Here is a 20,238-nt window from a genome sequence, read left to right as displayed (position 1 = left end):
TAACAGTTTTCTCTCCTAGTCCTTCCTAGAATCACTCCTGAATGTGGCAATTATGTGTTCATTTTTTCATTCATTCATTCAACCCATGTTGATGCCTACAGAGTGCTAGGCATAAGCATTTCCAGGATCTCACGAGTAGCTTCATGCCATATTATGGTTGGGTGACAGGGTTGTGTAGAAAGAGTCAAACAGACCAAGGTTCGAATCCCAGCCCACCACAAGCCAGCCAAGGGACTGATACAAACCTCCTGATCTTACTGGGGCTTGGGTTTCTCATTTATATAACAGTGGGACACTATATGCCTCTTCCAACTGTAGTGAATATGACATGAAATAATTCATGTCAAGCAATTCAAGCCTAGTGTCCAATACCTAGGATGTCTTCTGCAAAGACAGTTGTCATCACTTCTCTACATTGTCCTTATTATTTTAATGGTGGAATATCTTCCCTATATCGTATCTGGCTTCCAAACACGAGAGAAAGATGTTTTAGCCGAGTGCCACATGTACAGCAATCCAAATGCTCAGGCTACAGGGACTCCACTGTGTCTGTGGATTATAATGAAATATTAATTGGCATCAGTCCATGAAGTTTCTGTTAGAAAGTAGGAAAGAAGTGTCCAGAGGAAGATCCCTTGGGCCCATAATTCAAAGTGCAATAGGTTGAGAGGTAAAAACACACACACTTATATGTTTTATTACAGTATTATAATTCCTGCTACTTCTATTTATTTGCTGTTCTTTCTCTAAGTCACAGGAAGGCAAATGTTGAGTGGTAAGAAGGTATTTGGAAACAAGTTTACAATCAGAATACTAAAGGAGTAGGTTTAGAATCCTTCATTTTATGATTAATTTGTTAATTATCATAGAGAATGGAGGGACAAAAACAATGACTCTAAATAAGCAACTGGCCCCTCCAGCTTTGCTACTGGTGGGACTCTGCCTGTTTCATTGACCCAGGTAGCACTGGACAAGGTGCCATCCCCTGCCATGCAGCGGGTTCTGGGTATGGTCAGGAAAGCCCTTCGTCCTGGCATCCTACAGTTGTGAGCTAGTCCATAAGCAGCAATCTTCTCTTTGAAATGTAAGAGCCTGCCGTCAGGGCAGGATGCAGCCCCACGGCGGGAGCGCGCTGTCAAGCTACCATTCCAAATGTGTTCTGAATCTGTTTCAGAATCTATAATAACTTGCCGGAAGTTAAAAAGAAAAAAGAAGAACAAAGGAAAAGGGTGATCTTACAAAGTAACAGACTCCGTGCCGAAGTCTTCAAAAAGGTAATGGCCTCGTCACCAGCAGGTGTGATGTGTGTGGCGCACAGATGCTGAATCTGAACTTGACATCTTTGTTTCCCTTTTCCTCTAGCAATTACTGGACCAGCTCCTTCAAAGGAATGCGGTCTAACCGCAGGCTGCCCTGCTGACCACACTACCTGGACCTGGGAGGACTTCAAATGCTGGATAAGCCATTAAACTTAGCAATATCTTCATGATGGGAAAACACTTATTTTACCTTTGATTTTTTTTTTTCCATAAAGGAAAACATCACTTCCTGAATTACTGACCCAAGCCAAACAGAAACAATAACACTTGAGGAAATAGGTCAACAATCTGTTGTGGGGAAACCACCTCCATGTAACCCACTAGATACAGTCCCCTTCACGTTTTTGCTTCTGAGTTGTACCTTTTGCTTCTGATTTCTTCTCCCCTGCTGTTTCCTGCCCATCAGAGAGGCCTTATACAAGCAAGTTTGCTTACATCCCTGGGGAATATTTTACATCAAACTTTTGGGATCCAAATCCGTCTCCTTTTAAATTTTAATACCAACACCTGCCAGTTATGCAAATGCCAAAATGTGGGTCATCATATAGTATATTTTTAAACTTTCTGAACACGTATGCCACCAATGCTAGAGGCTGACTTGGAAACCAGTGGGTGCAATGCCCGAGGCTGTGGAACAACCAGCCCATCTCTTTGTGACCTGAAGTAGTCAGAGTGGCCCTCAGTCACCCCGCCCCCAGCACCGTTCCTCACCAGGGGGAAAAGAATCCATTGCTATGGAAGCTCTGGTGTAACTTCAGTGTTTTCTGCAACACTCCTCCTGCCCCACCCCGTAAAAAAAGTCGTTTTGTTAAGAAATAGCCTAATGGTCCAGCTTTGCTGTCTGTTCTTCCAAATGTTTATAATACACATTATTTATAAATATGTGTGTTTGGGAAGCTAAGAACAAGCTAGTTTTTACAACACAAATGGAAATAAATGCAGTTATTATAAAAATTCAAGTATTTCTCTGTTATATATTCTGTTATGAAGTAGGTGGCCAGGATAGATAACATAAGGTATAAAATGCTGCCCAAGACCCAGCAGGCACTACTGACCTGCTCCACATCCTCTTCTGCCTCTGACCACCATGGAAGTCCTTGTGATTCTAGATGCTCCAGTGGATAATGTTGCCTCCTAGACAACTGGTAAGAGAAAAGCTGGTCAAACCATCGAGAGCAAGATTTAGGATCCTTCAGACTCTAAATCTTACTAGGATTCTCCCTGGGAATGAAACAAAAGGTTTGGGGATGAAGCAGGAGCTTGGTGATACCTCTGTCCCTTCCCTGAAGTTGTCACCCTTCCTTCCTCCCTCCTGCTGCTGTACATACTGTCCCCTCTTTCTGAAATGCCTTTCTTTTACACATCTGCTGCAAACTGTTGAAAACTCCACCCTGGGGTTCTCTCCTGACATGTGTCCTCTCTGCCTTGCCCTCCAGTATGAATCAGAGACCTCACATCAGCACACACTGAATCAGACTTGTGCTCTCCTGCCCACGCAAGGGTCTGACAACACTGTCAAGCACGGAAGCTGCCTGATTTCCAATCTTGGCGGCTGCTCCCTGGTCTGTGGCCTCTGGCAAGGGTGTCAGTCTGGGTCCAACTAGGAGAGAGAAACCACACAGTCATTTGAATGGAAAAGTTTAATATGTTTAATCATTAACCTTAATAGCAGATTAGAGTAGCAAAAGGTTGGCTAGTAAGTTGTAAAGATAGCCCTCAAGAATATAGTGGGTACAGCAAATACAAGGAGTCCTAGGAAGAGTGTTCCTCCTAGTCCTGGGCTGAGAGGGAACCACAGGGGCTCAGCAGGTGGTGGAGAAGTTTCTGTGGTGGTGTGCCAGTGGAACTTGGTGAAAATATACAAATCTCTCTGGAACTTGCCAGAGATCTGCCCTCTAGGATCCACAGGGAACCATCTCCTTGGAGACACTGCTACAGTACCACCTCAGGGAGGGGACTGGGGAAGCAGCTGGCCATGAGTGCTGCTGTCCACATGCCACCTGCAGGGCCTGGCGCTGGAGCTGGCTGGGCAAATACACTGCCTCTGGGAAGCAGCACCCTTTTCTCCTGCAGTTTCTCTCTAGCTCTCTCTACTGACAAAGCCTAACATAGTGTCAGCTGGCAAAGGGAAAATACTGAAAGGGCCCGGATCCATTTTAACAGAGCAGGCAAAAAGGGTGAATATGGAGTGAGAGAGAATATAATCAATATCTGGCACAGTGAGTTATTTAACCTTGCCTTTGTTTCCTTAACCACAAAATGCGGATAGTTATAGTGCTCCCTTCATAAGGTTGCTATGGGAATTGAATAAGCCAGTGAGTGTTGAATGCTTAGAAGTATGACTAGCCTAAAGCGAACACACCATGAGTGTTTCCTATTCTAAGTAGAGGTGGAAGTTAGGACTGTCTTGGGAAACCTAAGAGTACAGGGGCTGTGAGTTGGTCCTCCTGGAATCCCTCAGCTCTGTAGTGAGTGCTACACAAGACCATTGAACTCATGGGTGCTGGTACAGCCAAAACCTGCCAATATAAATAGGGTGCTTCATAAACTTCTTCCTTTTATGTTCTTCTCACACTCAGAAACCATTTCAGCAGGTGACAAGCTTGCCTTCAGGTTAATTTCTGTTTTCTTGAACTCATTAGACCTCTTCCAGGATGTTACACTGAATTTCTATTTATACTTTAAGTGATTTTTTAGAAAACATTTAAATCAAATCTATGATATTAGTTAAGGACAGTCTTTCCCAGATAAAGATCCTGCACATGGCTAGGTATGGTGGTTCATGCCTATAATCTCAGCACTTTGGGAGGCCAAGATGGAAAGATCTCTTGAGCCCAGGAGTTCAAGACCAGCCTGGCAACACGGTGAAACCCTGTCTCTACAAAAAATGCAAAAACTCATCAAGCTAATGTTTTAATTTTCTATAATCAGTCATTGAAACTCAGGGCCCAACCACTTCTAGACGGTTCTATGACGCTTTTTAGATTTGTGTTGGCTAACATTTAAAGAGAGAATGCTTAGATGGAGCCAACCTTCAAAAATGCCCACAAAGAGTCTCATCCCCTTTGCAAATCCAATGCCCAGCCTTAAAATCTAAAGGATAAACAAACATCAGCTTGAAAGGAAATGCCTCTGAGTCATGTATTTCTGAGAACAGGTCTTAACTAAGGTGGCTAGGATGGAGAATTAAGGTAGGAATACGTGATAGCTGGTGTGAGCTGGTCTTTCCTCTGGGCAGCAGGCTCAGGACAAGGCTGGAAACTAAGATTTGGGTTTCTGTTGAACTAATTTTTTTTTTTTTTTTTTGGCCTGTTGTTGTAACTGTCCTTCAATGCTGAGAAAGGAATTCAGAGAGCCAGTATTTCTTTTCTGTTATGAAAGATGTTAGCAGGAATATAATGTAATCATGTTATAATTCCTATGAAAGTAAAGCCCTGAAGAATCGTAACTGCTGTCCTTTATATTTCTCTCAGGAATTGGTTACCCATTTTTTGAATTCTGTTATTAAAATCAGACTTCAGGGAATACTTTGAGGTTTTGGAAAATTCTAAATAGAATTTACCATTGTAACTTCAATCATTAAATTCTGTTCTGGAATAGATTTATTTACGTCTGAGTGTGTTTCAGTTCTGGCCTAAAACAATTCTTCAGTGATACAGCTGGCAGCAAGGGGTAAAGATTGTTAGAGGACATTCATGAGCTTAGACCAAGCAACATCTGAAATAACTTGAGGTATCCAGGTGGTGACAGCACTGGACCATCTCACTGCGGTCTCCATGACTTCATGTCGAAGGAGCAATTCCTGTTTCGGCTGTTTTCTCTGCCAGCTGGTAGTGAAATAATGGAAAAACAATGGCCTTGGTTTTGTTAGTGTCTATTGCCAACCAAACTTCCTGGAAGTTTGCGGGCTCCCCGAGTGAGTCAGCAAATGCTTGCTTGGATGTAACAGGGCTCTTTGAAGAAACTGTTTCTGAAACAGCCAATTGTGGGAGAGCAGTTGAGACTTTGATGCCTGAGGTTCTCCCATTTCAACATTTGGTATAAAAATTGCAGGCAAGGGGCCTGGTCTCTGACTGCATCAAATGACCAACGGTCTGAGTATGAGGCACATCAGGGGCAGAATAAGCGAAGAGAAAGTGGGATGATGTGGCTGCCCAACAGGAGGTATCTGGCAGTTGGTGTGTGAGAGCTCTGGGTTCAGGAAATAACACAAGAAAAACGAACCCCTGTGGGTCTGTGTGAGTGTGTCCGCATGAGCATTAAAAGCGAAGGAAATAATCTGTTTGGTAATGAAAATGAGCCCATTAGCAGAGGGTTTTATGTTATAGAGTTCATTGTAGTTGTGCTTTTATCAATACTTGATAATTACCCATGAATGTCTAGCTCTAACAGAAACCTTTTGGAAGTGGCTGTCACTGGCTGAAGCAGCCCGCACCGGGACTGAATGGCTTTAGAAATCTCCCCAGCCTTCTCCTGAGTGTCCCACGCTGAGGGAACGTTTCCCCACTTAGGCAGGAGAGCAGGCTGCCTGGGAGACCCTTGAAATTCCATCAGATCCGCCCTTTCTGCCCACAGTCGCTGCTTGTTTGGGAGTGGGGGACTCCTTTACTCACACAGATGTTTCAGCCACATGGAATGGAGCCACGACTTTGGCATATCACTTCCAAAATTCAGGGATTTTTTTCAAGTCAGGTCAATTGCCTCAGGCACAGTTTTGATCCTGAGACCCCAAGAAACAGTCTGAGGTAATGGCCTGGAGTGTGTGTTGGGCAGGGGGGTTGAAATCTTCCATTTTTTATCCTTCTCTGAGAAAGTTTCCGCATACACATTCTGGATGCTGCCGTGACCTGCCAGGGTGCAGCCAGAAACAGGATGTCAACCTGTGGCTCTTCTCTCACATCTTTGCGCATCAGGAACTCGAAGAGCAGGGAGGGGAGGAAGAGACTGGACTTGCCTCTAGAATCTTAAAAAATGCCGGGTTATTCTTATCAAAGCTTAAAAGGAAAGAAAAAGCAGCTTATGATCTGAATTGCTGCTGAGAAAAAAAAATGAATTTCTTTAAATCATTTTTATTAAATAGCACCAAGAGTGAATGGCATAGGAAAAAGTGTCCTTTTGATGACTTTCAGAGCATTCTTCCTCTGTTTAAACATCTCTACTTTCCCGACATGCCTGAAACGGTACAACAGCTGTAACTGACATCAGGGAAAAGATATTACAACCGTCACCCGTGTTAACTCCATACGCCGGGTAATATCCTTTCATCAAAGCCAACGGGGCTGCCTGCTTTACCTGCCCAGTGATGTCAGTGAGAGGGAAATTATAAATCTTTTCACAGCTGCCAATTGATAAAGAAATAAAGCACACTTTTGTGTTATATCCACTATGGTTCCTCTTGGCTGATGTTATCACATGGGTACCAAAGAAATTAGTGATGACAGCACACTTAACGGGTACACGTTGCCAAATATGTGCTTAACATTAAAAGCTACTGAGTGCATAGACAGAGGTTTTGTGTTTGTTTTTGTTTAAAAATATACCCGAAGGCGAGTAAGGCCAGATTTAATTATTATATGCTGACATAATTAAAATGCCCGGTCTTGCTCTCTCAGCTGAAATGTTTATTAAATCAAAATGACAGAATAATTCAAAATATTTTCTGTTATTGGTTTTTGTTTTTTGTTTTTTTTCCAGTAGCATGTGACATTGTATTAACAAGGCTGAGCCTGGCTCTTTACAATGGAAAACAAATGTTTGTTCATGGATTAAACTGAGGTGTGTGGACACCAATATTTCTCAATAGCGGTTTTGATTCAGATGGATGATGCATATGTTTCCATTGAAGCATTTCTTCCTGATTAGGGTGTTTCAACCCTAAATCTCAATTAGCAGTTGATTAATATTCCCCCTCCTCCCATCCCCTCAACACAGGAGGTGTTTTCTGATTGGTTGGTGAACAACCTCTAAACAGGGACAAGAGCCTGAGCGGAAAACTCCTGAACCCGGAGAGTGCATTCTGAACATTTCTCAAAAGAATAGCTTACATTTGTTTCTTCTGAGTGCCAACCAAGCGACATTCACTTGTCATCTACTTTCTGTGTTCCCGCTGGGCCACAGCAGCTTTAACTCATGCAAATCAATTGTTGCCTCTGTATATCCCATTCCCGCCCTGGCCCTTTTAGGAGCTTCCACCCTACTGCTAAGTGGGGACACCAAGTTAGTATCTTGTCTCTTCTGTTCCTTTTGGAAGTGCTGTCACTGGCTAAAGCAGCCCGCATGTGGGACTGAATCACTTTGGAAACCCTCCCAGCCTTCTCTTGAAACAAAAAGAGTTCCATTTCATGTACAGGTCCCATCAGTTTGAAATGAAGCCCTGCCTAGGCTCACACTTGGCCTTTCCGAGTTCTGCCACCACCAGCTCCTTCCCAAGCTTGTGGCTAGCTTCATGATGGGGCTTCCTGGGGAGGGGATGAGCAGGACAGTCTCAGCTCTGTGTCCAGGGTCCTTGGGTAGCAATGGAACTGCTATGGACTGAATGTTTGTGTTTATATGTTGAAGCTCTAATCCCCAATGTAACTGTCTATATTTGGAGATGGAGCCTCTAATAAAGTAATTAAGTTAAATGAAGTCCTAGGGTGGGGCCCTGATCTGATGGAATTAGTGTCCTTATAAGAAAAGACTCCAGAGCCTTCTCTGTCTCTGCCTCTGCCTCTCCCTGAGAGCACACAAGGAAGAGGCCCTGTGAGCACACAGTGAGATGATAGCAGCCTACAAGTCAAGAGAAGAGACCTCAGAATGAAACCTACTCTTCCAGAACCTTGATCCTGGACATCTCAACCTCCAGAACTGTGAGAAATCCATTTCTGTTGTTTGAGCCACCCAGTTCGGGGTATTTTGTTATGGTACCCCAAGTTGACTAACAGGGGACCCTTGCTGTCCTCAGTGGTGACAGGGTCCCTTGCCCATTCTACTGGCATCTGCTACTCAAGTCTATAGCAGGGGAACTCTCAACTTGCTGACTGTGCTCCACCTTTGCACTCACAGGGACTATCTGTCCCCCTGAGGCTGGCCGTGGCTCCCATAGACCCAAGGCTCTGTGGTCTACTTTGCAGCCCTGGGCTGCAGGAGGGCTCTATTGATGCTGGCACAATTCTGGACAAGTTAGGCAACCAGTACCATCAGCTACCTTCCCCATTTGCCCCTGTGGTTTACAGGAGCTTCCTGACACCTTCCTGCATGCACCATGGAAGGGCATGGAAACCTGCTGAAGAACCAAGCTGGTGGAGGTGGATTTCTCCCCAGGTTATATCCTGAATTCTCTCTGCCCTGGGCAATATATTGGGCCTCTGGGACCTAGGCCCATAAGCATAGCTCTTGAAATGCTCATGGAACTCCAGAAAATTACTCCCCACTCCCCTACAAGGCCTGGTTTTTCAAGACAACTGTGTCATGAAAGATGTTAAGAGACTAGGTTTTAGGGCTCGATGGCCCCTTTTTTATTTTGTGAGATTTCTCCATTACTTTCTTTTCTAAGGGAAAAAGTCTCTGGCTAATGAACAGATGTTCCCTATGCATTTAAAACTCATACCCAATCCACACTGACTATTCTCAGGAGGGCCCTGGGAGCTAGGCAGCAGGCAGGCTCTGGACTGCCTTTTTTTTTATAGGGGCCAGAGGTGCGTGGGGGTTAGTAATCATTTTTAAAGTCAGATGCAATAAGAATATGATGATATCAGAATCACTATTTAAAGTCCCTTAAGTGTCATCTTGATGACAGACTAACATATCTCTTTACAGGTCAGCTCACCCAGACAGCTTCCTTCAGCTCTGAAACAGATCGATTGAGCACCAGATGAAGTTGGCATGGATGGGAGATGTGATGTACAAGAGGTATTTCCTTTAAAATATTAGACTCTTATTCAGCATGAGGAGAAGGCCACGCTTTGAGAAGCAAGGGAACCACACATAGATTTACATCTCCCATCTGGTTCTGCCTCCAGGGCAGAGGCTGTATTGGATTGTTGAGCAGTCATTCAACTGCTGGTGAAATTGTCCTCTCTATTCCTCCCCGAGCTCATCTCTGAATTAAGAGAAGCATGCACATGTGAAGCACTGCCCTTGAATAGTCCCCATTGTACGTGAGGAGCTGGAGTAAGCCAGAGAACACGTGTAACTCGCTCGGAGTATTTCATGTTGGTGGGTTGGGACTGAGCTTTGAACCACGTCTGTTTCCCTCCTGAACTCTGAGCTCTTATACTGACATCATGCTGCAGATGGTGTACATGTGTCTAAGAATGAAAGATACAGATTTTTCAGGTTTCACTAAAATGTTAAGTAATTTTACTGGCCCCAAAGAGCCTTAAATTTTAGAATAGGATCCCTCAAAGCTTTAGGAAAATAAAATTAGAAAATATTTGCCTTGGAAAATTGCATCCTTAACAAAATAAGGAAAAATTACATAGGGTTATCATGGTGTAGGTTTATTGTGATGTGGGAATCATGGAGGATGTGATGTTTCCACCAGACTGAAAGCACCCTGGGGGCAGGGGCTATACCATGCTTCTCTTCCCTAGAAACTGGTATCTCTGGTGTCAGGACATTCTCCTCACTCCAGTGTCACCAGCCATCGAGGCTTAGTTTTTCCCTTACATTGCCAGCTGTTTCTCACATTCTTCCCTCTGTGTCTCACTCCATCTAGAAAAGCAAACATTGCTTGCGTTCTCTCCCCAAAGTCAAAAGTAATGGGACAGGCAGACCCTCCTGAAATTCTAAGCAGAAATTACTCTACATTTGAATCAGATTCTAAGAGGTGAGAAAGGCTTCTTTATTTTCCCAACTTGTATTTTAAGTTCGGGGGTACACGCGCAGGGTGTGGAGGTTTGTTACATAGGTAAATGTGTGCCATGGTGGTTTGCTGCACAGATCATCCCATCATCTAGGTATTTTTGTCCGGCATCCATTAGCTATTCTTCCTGATGCTCTTCCTCCTCCCACCCCCAGGATGTGTTGTTCCCCCCATGTGTCCATGTGTTCTCATCATTCAGCTCCCACTTATAAGTGAGAATATGTGGTATTTGGTTTTCTGTCTCTGTGTTAGTGTGCTGAGGATAATGGCTTCCAGCTCCATCCACATCCCTGCAAAGGACACGATCTCATTCCTTTTTATGGCTGCATAGTATTCCATGGTGTATATGTACCAAATTTTCTTTATCCAGTCTATCAGTGATGGGCAGTTGGGTTGATTCCATGTCTTTGCTACTGTGAATAGTGCTATAATGAACATATGTGTGCACGTATCTTTATAATAGAATGATTTCTATTCCTTTGGGTGTATGCTCAGTAATGGGATTGCTGGGTCAAATGACATTTCTGCCTCCAGGTCTTTGAGGAATCACCACACCGTCTTCCACAATGGTTGAACTAATTTACACTCCCACCAACAGCGTAAAAGCGTTCCTTCTTCTCCACAATCTCGCCGGCATCTGTGGTTTAGTGACTTTTTAGTAATAGCCATTCTGACTGGTGTGAGATGGTATCTCATTGTGGTTTTGATGTGCATTTCTCTAATGATCAGTGATGTTGAGCACTTTTTCATGTTTGTTGACTGCATGTATGTCTTCTTTTGAGAAGTGTCTGTTCACATCTTTTGCCCACTTTTTAATGGGGTTGTTTTTATCTTGTAAAATTGTTTAAGTACCTTATAGATCCTGGATGTTAGACCTTTTTCAGATGGATAGGTGGCAAAAATCAGAAAGACTTCTTATATACACCTGTGGATCAGTGCTGGTCACATGCCCCAGGCCATGATTCTTCATCAGTGCTAAGGCGTTCTTCTAGTGGACATCTCAGCATTGACGTGTTCAGAGTTGTGAGGGACTTGGATGGTGATTAAGCAAAAGAGGATGTCCTGGCAGCAACAACCTGGGCCAGAAAGTGGAAACAGCCTCCTGAATTCTGAACTTCCCAGGTTACATTAATGGAGGTGCTTTACTCTTGATACGAAAAAAAAAAAAAAAAAGAAAAGAAACTGGACCAGGCAAGGTTTCAGCAAATACATGTCACAACTGCACTATGATACAAAGAAGCAAGTTTATTCCAACTTTATAACTTTCTCATCCTTCTATAGAACACATGCATTTCCCTAAACATATATATTATTAATAGCCCATAAAATATTAACTCCATCTAAAAATGCATTATTAACAACATAATGAGTGCAATACACACATCGGTTTTCTCTAGACACTTTATTTAGAAACCCCAAGCTCTTTTGTTTTTGATGTCAGTGAAAAGAGACAATTCTAGAAATGTTTATCTAGAAATTCTAGAAATGTTTATTTGTAATGATCAAGAAAGTTCATGATCTTGTAGTCAAGGAGTCAACACAGAATCAATAGTTTGGTTCAAAAAGTAAGATTTCAAATCAAAGATTGTTCCCCAAAGTTGAGAAAACACAGAGGTACTGTGAAGCGGCACATCTTTATAGATGCACTATGTGGTATTTTGTTTGGTTTTGTTTGTGGGCGCTTTTTCTAAAATGGGATTTAAAGTCCAGAGACCATAATTAGGCCCACCGCAAATGATATTATTGTTGTCTTTAATGTATGGCCTTCAAGACATCATAAGAAGGTTCACAGTGACAGTTTACTCATTCTGTGAGCTTGTGGACATGAGTTTCTGCTTTAAAACAATGCTCTGACTTTGCTCTTTGAAGACAAGCCCTGAAAAATCAGCTCTATGTATTTTCATAGATCATCAATATTAGAAGGTGCACATTGTAATTCAAGTCTCTGAAGAGGAAGAAGGAAGATGTTGACTTCAGTCTTCATTTAGTCCTGTTATGGGACTTCCAGACACTGGAAAAAGCTCATCCCTGCAGTCGGTTGGAGGATATTGTCCTGGAAGGGGCAGCTTTCACATATGGTTTGAATTCAATTAGCCAGCTCCTCTGAGAGCCACTAGAGTACCATTTAGGACATTGCTTCTTGAATTCTCATTTGCAGTCTTGCAAATAATTTTCAAAGGTCATTAGACCATAAGGAGTTTTCATTACCCTTCATTCATGTCAACAGCAAACACTTACTGATTGAGCGTCCACTTGGTGCCCTCTGCTAGGTGCTTCCAGGTACATCAAAAAAGGGATGCAGTACAAAACTAAAATGACTAGAAGCAGCAGCATATGGAAGGTAAAATCTTTTCAATAAGAGCAATTGAAGAAACGTTTCTACAAATGTTAAGCTGTAAGTCAAATGTTTTTAAAAAGAAAGAAAAGATTTGATTAGACAAAAATGAGAAATTGCTTGCTGTGGTCTGAATGTGTCCCCCCAAATTCATATGTTGAACCTTAATTGCCAATGTGAGAGTATTAGGAGGTAGGGCCTTTAGGAGGTGGTTAAGTCTCTGCCTTCATGAATGGGATTAGTGCCTTTATAAAAAATGTGCAAGGAAGCTGCTCATCCATTCCACCACATGAAGATGCATCCAAAGGTGCCATCTGTGAAGCAGAGAATGCCCTTCAAACTAGACATCAAACCTAAATTGGCCTTGATCTTGGGCTTTTTACCCTCCAGAACTGTGAGCAATAAATTTCTGTTTTTTATAAATTATCCCATCTAAGGTATGTTGTTACAGCAGCCCAAACATACTGAGGCACCCTTGAATGTCAAAACACACTGTAAACAAAATTTAAAAGGCAAATGGCAAAATGGGGTAAATATTTAAAACCATAAAGGGTAAGATCCTTTATGAAAGCATCATGTAGCTCAATAAAGGGAAAACAGTCCAACAGAAACATGGTTCTAGAACATAAGCCCTTCACAGAAGAAATGCAAATCACTGACGAACATACAAAATGCCAAGAATAACTAACATTCAAAGAAATACAATAAAAATAATGAAACATTTAAGCCTGTCAAATTTTCCTCTTCTTTTTCGTTCTTTTTTTTTCTTTTTCTTTTTTCTTTTTTAAGATTCAACGCCATTAGTGAAAGCACAGGAAACACTGTGGAGTTGGAGGTGTGGGTCATTGTCTGCCTGTTCATGCCCTGTTCTAGGTATTCTGTCCTCTTCCCAGGCTACCCTACCCACCCATTACTTCTCTGACCTACACTCACCATGGAGAGCAGCTCATCAGCAGGGGCCCGGAGTGTGGGGCCATACACTCTAGCAAAGCAAAGGCTCCCAGGAGCCAAGTGAAAGAACTCAGAGCCTTGCAGAGAAGCTACTCTCCCACTAACCGGAAGCTGGAGCAGAGGAGATGGCAGCAGAGACAACACACACAGACATAGCACCTGGCTCTGTAGGTGGGAAAGCCCAGACTGTGTTTCATCCAGTTGGAGGCACTGAGATCCCCCAACAAGCCTACAACGGACCCTGCATCTCACCTGAGCTGCTGTGAGCTGGGCTCTGTTTTTAGCCACTGACAGAGCCGTGCTCCTGCATTGCTAGGGGTACAGCGCATTGGTGGAACTTTTCCAGGGCACGTGGCAATTTGTATTAGGAGCTTTCAGTTGGGAGTTGTTTTTCAACCCAGCAATTCCCAGTAAGGGAATTTATCAAAGATATGACTAAAGATTCGTGTCCAGGGACAGTTACTGAAATGTTATTTTTTATTAGTGAAAAATTGGAAACAATTTAAAAGCCCCACAGGAAGGAAATTGTTTCTGTCCGTAAGATGGTATACAAAGGTCATGGTAACATATCCATGGTGTGGCCTTGCAAAGTCTGCTGCTGAAAAAGTGAAATAATATGAACCCTCAATTGGCAGAAAATGATGCTTTTATGCATAAAAAACACTGAGAGTGTATCATCTAAAATCTATTAATCTTTTATTTTGAAATAATATCACTTGTATAGGTAAGTTGCAAAAACAGTACAAGAAGTGCTCATGTGTCTTCACCTCAGCTCAACAATTGCTGACACTTCACAACATTTGATTTATTGTTCTCTCTCCATACATACATATTCACTCACATATAATTCTTATTACATGACTATCACAATTTTATACAATATATACATATACAATATGTATGTGAATTATATAACTTACATAGTTTTATATAATTTTATATATATTTGTGTGAACATGTATGTTATTCAAAATGTAACTATGCATGTTATTTAAAATCATATACATTATTTTTCTGAACCATTTGATGGTAAGTTGCAGAAATCATATGCTTTCACCCCTCAATAGTGACCTTCAAATGTTATTTATATTTTTTGCCTCTTTTGTTATTCTGTATTTCCCAAGTTTTCTATCTTTGTAATTAGATAAAAATAACAACATACGTTATCTCAAGAAGTAAATCACAACTGTTTACTTCTGAAATTCTTTAAGTAATTTAAAAATTACATCTAGACAATAAGTTGATATATTCGTTTGAAATAAACTTAGAAAAACATACGTTAAGCTTTAAAGAGGTACATTTCTTTTGAACAAATAATCCTTCTGGGACTCCATTCTAAGAAATTATTCTAAAATTGCAAAATGGCAAGATGAACAAAATGTGTTTATAGTATTCATTTAAGAGAAAAAAATGTCTAACAACAGAGAAATGGTTATGAAAACTAGCACATCCTTCTAAAGAAAAAGTGTTCATCCATTAAAATGGCACCTGTGGCCAGGTGCAGTGGCTCGTGCCTGTAATCCCAGCACTTCGGGAGGCCAAGGCAGGCGGATCGCTTGAGCCCAGGAGTTCAGGACCAGCCTGGCCAACATGGCAAAAACCCATCTCTACTAAAAATATAAAAATTAACCGAGCATGGTGGCAGACACCTGTAATCCCAGCTACTTGAGAGGCTGAGGCATGAGAATCACTTGAACCCAGGAGGCAGAGATTGCAGTGAACGGAGATGGTGCCACTGCACTCCAGTCTGGGTGACAGAGTGAGTGAGACTCTGTCTCAAAACAAACAAACAACAACAACAACAACAAAAAAAACAAACAGACAAACAGCACTTGTGAAGAACTCATTGCCACCAGGAAATACACACCTACACTATGGACACAGGCAGCCCTCACTGAGGGTTTGGGTGGGAGGGTGTGTGCACCACAGCGATCCTAAAAGCCTCAAGTAGATCCCTTGAGAAAGCCTCCCTGATCGTGAAGCCATCTGCTCTGTGGCCAGACTCATCTTTCCTGTCATGAACATCTGAGTCCACAGAGAGCTCTGGGGTCCCAAGCATCACCTGCTAGGGCCCCCCTCTAACAGGGGCAGTGAGCACAGAGGGACTCCTCAGGGGCCAAGCAAAGATCTTGCTTCTCCCCATTCCATGTCCAAGGCAGACCTCATGACCAATGGCAGTCTTCCTGACTACAATGCCCAGGTAAAGCCTCAGAATCATTCTGGACACAGCATTCCTGGAGGGAAGGAACCCATGAGATACATGTATGTGCTGCCTGGTCCAAGCCTGCAGGTAGAAGCGGAAGCTGGGGAAGTGGGGTCTCAGTAGAGGGCCTGCTGGCAGTGACTGAGAGCCATTAGCACCCTGATCATGGAGCCTCACCTCCAAAAAGGCCAATTTTCAGGAACAATGGTTACCGACCTGGAAAAAGCATTTATTTTTAAAATGTGCCATTGGTCATGGTTTCATTTTCATTTCACTGGAGACTTATGTAGCCTCATTGATTGCCCCAGGTTTCTTCTCAAGGCTGCTTTCATGACCTGAAAGATGCAGCACCCTTTGGGCGTGGGGCAGTAACTGTCTCCCAGAGTCCTGAGGAAAGGCAGGCCTCACCTCTGTGGAGTGCAAGTTCAGATATTTGTTAACATGTCCTGACACAGCCGTGACTTTGAAAGGTAGGGTGCTGTTTTTTACCAAGATCAGGACAGATGCTGGGATATAGGCTGAGGTCCAGGACAGATGCTGGGACGCAGGCTCTAACTCCTGATCAGGCCAAAGGGACCAAGCTGATTGCTCCCACAGAGCAGAAGCGGACTTGGTGACATGGCTCTGGTGGAGGCTGATCCAGGACATGATGGAATTGGGCAAATCTAATATGATGCATCCTATCTTACCAAAAAAAAAAAAAAATCATTTCTAAGGTGAATGCAACCATAATTGCTGCTTGAAGATACAATTATTTAAAATAGCAATATTCTCTATGCTGAATGCACAATTGCAGCATTACAATCCTCGGGGGTGTCTCTGTGAGTTCAGATAGGAAAGATTTAGAAACCACAAGCCTCTCCAGGATTTGCAGGACGGCCCTTTATGTCAGGCTGCTACATCCAAGGGGTGAGCTGGCAGAAGGCGAAAAGAGACACGATCCCCAGGAATAAACCTCCAAGTGCAAGTTTTAACTTAAAATCCTATTTCATTTATACCAAATGAGATCTGCAAGGAAGTGACATTTTAAAGGTTCCAGTCGTGCAGGAATAACAAAGACAACCATTATGTTGGAAAGAGCAGCTGCTCTTTGATGTTTTAAAGGGCAGAGACAGAGTGCCCAGGTGGAATTAGAGTTGGATTAAGAGGCGAGTTTAGGGAAGAGGCTGAAAGAAAGGGCTGTACAGTTTCAGACACAGATCTGCAGACAGCTTGGCCTGTAGAAATAGACAACCCACTCAGGCCCCAGAGAAAGGCAGGGCCACAGTCCGCTTCCCTGCTTAGGAAGATGCAACTGGGGTTGGGGGAGAGAAGGAGATGGATAAAGCGGGATTTGTTCAACCTGACTGATCCCCTCTAGTTTGCAGACAAGAGTAGAAATTACTGAATTGTTCCAGGAGATAATGTCTTTGAAATATTGTGAACAAAGAGAGACCCTGTTGATCTATCTTCTACTGGGGAAAGAGCAAAAAAAAAGTGACTCAGGTTAACTTTCTTGGCAAAGCTGGGACCTCTAAGAGAGCACTTGCAGAAGATCATTTGCCTGTCTTATCTGTGTCCCAGTAGACATAAATGAGCACCCCACCCAACCCCATCCGCTGCCCATTTAAGCAACTCCTTGGAGTTCAAGTTTTTAAAAGAAAATTCAGCTCAGAAAACACCCTGTGGGTCATGGTTTCAGAATGTGTAAGGTTGGCACATTGCACCTGACAGTATCTGTCCGTATGCCACGACTTCCTTATAAGTTGGTAACAATTGAAAGTTCTTATTCTGTGTCAGTAAGTTCCAGTTCTACAGGCAAAGATTAGAAGGATTTCCATTTTTCCAAAAGGCTCCCAGGTAATGACTATTTTGATGTTATTGTCATTGGAATGTGATGTTTCTTGTGTTGAAGCCTTGTTCTAGGAAAATCTGCTTTGTGCGTTTCTTTTCTGGAGTAGAGATTGCAGCTCTCTTTCAGAGGGAAGTTGTAAGTCATTTGTCAGAAAGGAATCCCCTGAAGGAAACAGTGACCAAACCCAGATAAGAGGATGGTCTTTAGGAGGGGGCTTACCAATCACGTTGGTGTGGAGGTAGTGAAGGTCGTCTGTGGTCTGACCCAGCTGCAGGCTTCTCCTCCTCCTCCTGGGCTCCTGCTCTTACCTAGGGTTGTGAACTGCTGCTGCGGGGACTGTGCTCTGGGCTTGTTCCTCTGTGTCTTGGTCCATACTATTCCTTCTACTGGGAAAGCCCTTCTAAGTGTCTTCGCCTGCTGAACAAGACCTCCTCTCCTCCAGGAAGGGATTCCTGACCCCATCACCAAGTTTCCACACCCATGTGACTTCTACAGAAACATTTCCAAGATCCGATTAAAAATACAATTTTAGAGACAGAAAAGGCAATATCTTGACCTGGGAAACTGCCAATATCTGTTCAGTACAAATTCAAAAAAATCAGCTATCAAAAGTATATACAGTGTGATTTCAACTGAGCTAAGGTAGCTAAATAGATAAAAATATATCTGAACTAAAATGTGATCATCCAGGGATAATAGAAGTATGGATGGCTTTTGCTTTGTTCTTTGTGCTTTTACATAGTTTCTGACAATTTTGTAATGAAGGCCAGGTGCAGTGGCTCATGCCTGTAATCTCAGCACTTGGGGATGCTGAGGAGGGCAGATTGCTTGAGCTCATAAGCTCAAGACCAGCCCGTGGAACATGGCAAATCCATGTCTCTACAAAAAGTACAAAAATTAGCCAGGTGTGCTGGTGTGCGCCTATAGCCCCAGCTACTCAGGAGGTTGAGGTGGGAGGACGGCTTGAGCCCGGGAGGTGGAAGTTGCAGTGAGCTGAGATTGCACCACTGCACTCCAGTCTAGGCGACAAAGCCCCAGATCTTGTCCCCCATCCCCACCAAAAATTTATAATGAACATTGCATTATATTTTTATTGTTGCTATCACAAACAAAACAACAGGCATTTGTAATTTTATACTTCTGCAGGTCAGAAGTCTGATGCAAGTGTCACTGGAAAAAATGCTGGTGTCACCAGGGCAGGGCTATGCTCCTTTTTGAGGGCTCTGGGAATGCACCTGCTCTTGAGCTCATGCGAGTGGTTGGCAGAATTCAGTTCTTGCGTCGTACATTCCCTTGAGGTTGCTGTTTCCTTGCTGGCTGTCAGTGGAGGGCCATTCACAGCTTCTAGATGCCACTCAGATACCTGGTCTTATGCCCCCTTTCTCCCTTGCCAAAGCCAGCAACAGTGAGTCAAGTGCCTCTGAAACCTCAAATCTCTCCTGCCTCATTGTCCCTCGAATCTCTCTGATGGAGTCTTTTGCCATCCTATTCTACTGGGTCATTGAGCCTGCTGGATAATCCCAGGCAATCCGTCTATTTTAAGGTCAGTTGATATTAGCAACCCTAATTCTCTTTTGCCTTGTAACTGACATATTCGCAGGCACACCATAAGATCTTAAGGTCAAAACCCTACCTACCACAAACATTCATTTTTAAATAATAATTTAAAAAGTCATTGAAAAAGAAGCCAATTTAAATAAAGGGAGGGGAGTGTCCGCCATATTTTGGCCTTTAACAAAATAAACAGTAGTCCTCTACAAATGGCTCACCACTTCTGTGAATGTCTTAATTTTCTAAGAAGCGTCTGGCTTCTTGGAACTCTCAAACACAATTCCAAATCCCTTGACAAAATTTTCTTCTATTTTTATTCTTTACAAATGAACTTCATTTTTCTGATTTCAAATGGCATGTTTGTTTGCCTGCATGGTCACAATTTCCCCATCCCTGTGTACACAGGCCTTTCGCACAGTGGCTTTGGGGTGTTTCCATTAAGAGGCAGAGTCTCGCCTCCACCCTCTCAAGCCTGGCATGGCACACAGATCATTTTGGCCAATGGACAGGAGCCTACATGATGCAGGCAGAGGTGTGAAAAGAGCATTCACCTTAGGACTTGCCCCTTCCTCCTCCTCTTTGGACCCCCAAGACCACCATAAAAGAGGCTTGGGCTGGCCCCTGGGAGAATGAGAGATGACATATCATAGAGATGCCAGTCCCAGCTCAGGTCCTTGGACCAACCAACCTGCCAAAGCTAGAAACGTGAGTGCTGCCACAACACGAGGGCATCTTGAGTTGGCCCAGCTGTCAGCTGACCTCAAGACCCACCACCTGGCCTAGACCCAAGGATCAGACCCAAGGATCCTTAGAATTGTGAGAAATAGCAAATGTTTTTTGTTTTAAGCCATTAAATTTTAGAGTAATCTGTTATACAGCCAAGGGTAGCAAACATATTTTAAGAAACACTCAAAAAAATTTTAATAAGAAAACAAAAGTCAGCCACAATTCCATCAACCCAAAATAACCAGTGTGAATATTCTGGTGTATTTTCTATGAATTTTTGTATTTAGTTACATAGCTAGAGAGAACGAGAGACACAATGATCAATAGAAGATGATGGAAACATAGAATTTCTATGACATTTTGTTGAATTCTTGCCTTTCCCCCCTCTAATAAGTTTGATTGTATGTCATTAATTATTTCTAGAAGTATGGCTTTCATTGACTTGGTAACATCTTTCAAACACTGTGATTTCCC

The 20,238-nt window shown here is 42.9% G+C and overlaps 1 protein-coding gene across 2 annotated transcripts in view; it reads left to right on the top strand.

Moving 5' to 3' along the window:
• Nucleotides 1-2,273, top strand: part of C9H10orf90 (chromosome 9 C10orf90 homolog) — a 238,166-nt gene extending 235,893 nt beyond the window's left edge. For both annotated transcript variants that reach the window (XM_028826995.2, XM_077947867.1), the window contains 2 exons: nt 1,175-1,274; nt 1,363-2,273. In XM_028826995.2, the coding sequence (XP_028682828.2) occupies nt 1,175-1,274; nt 1,363-1,401 (139 nt within the window). In that variant the 3' untranslated portion in view covers nt 1,402-2,273. The remainder of the gene's footprint in view (nt 1-1,174; nt 1,275-1,362) is intronic.
• Nucleotides 2,274-20,238: the final 17,965 nt, after the last annotated feature.

This window comes from Macaca mulatta, chromosome 9, assembly GCF_049350105.2.
Source record: "Macaca mulatta isolate MMU2019108-1 chromosome 9, T2T-MMU8v2.0, whole genome shotgun sequence".
NCBI lineage: Eukaryota > Metazoa > Chordata > Mammalia > Primates > Cercopithecidae > Macaca > Macaca mulatta.
The sequence above is the reverse complement of the archived record's forward strand: the minus strand, read 5'-3'. Positions and strand labels throughout refer to the sequence as shown.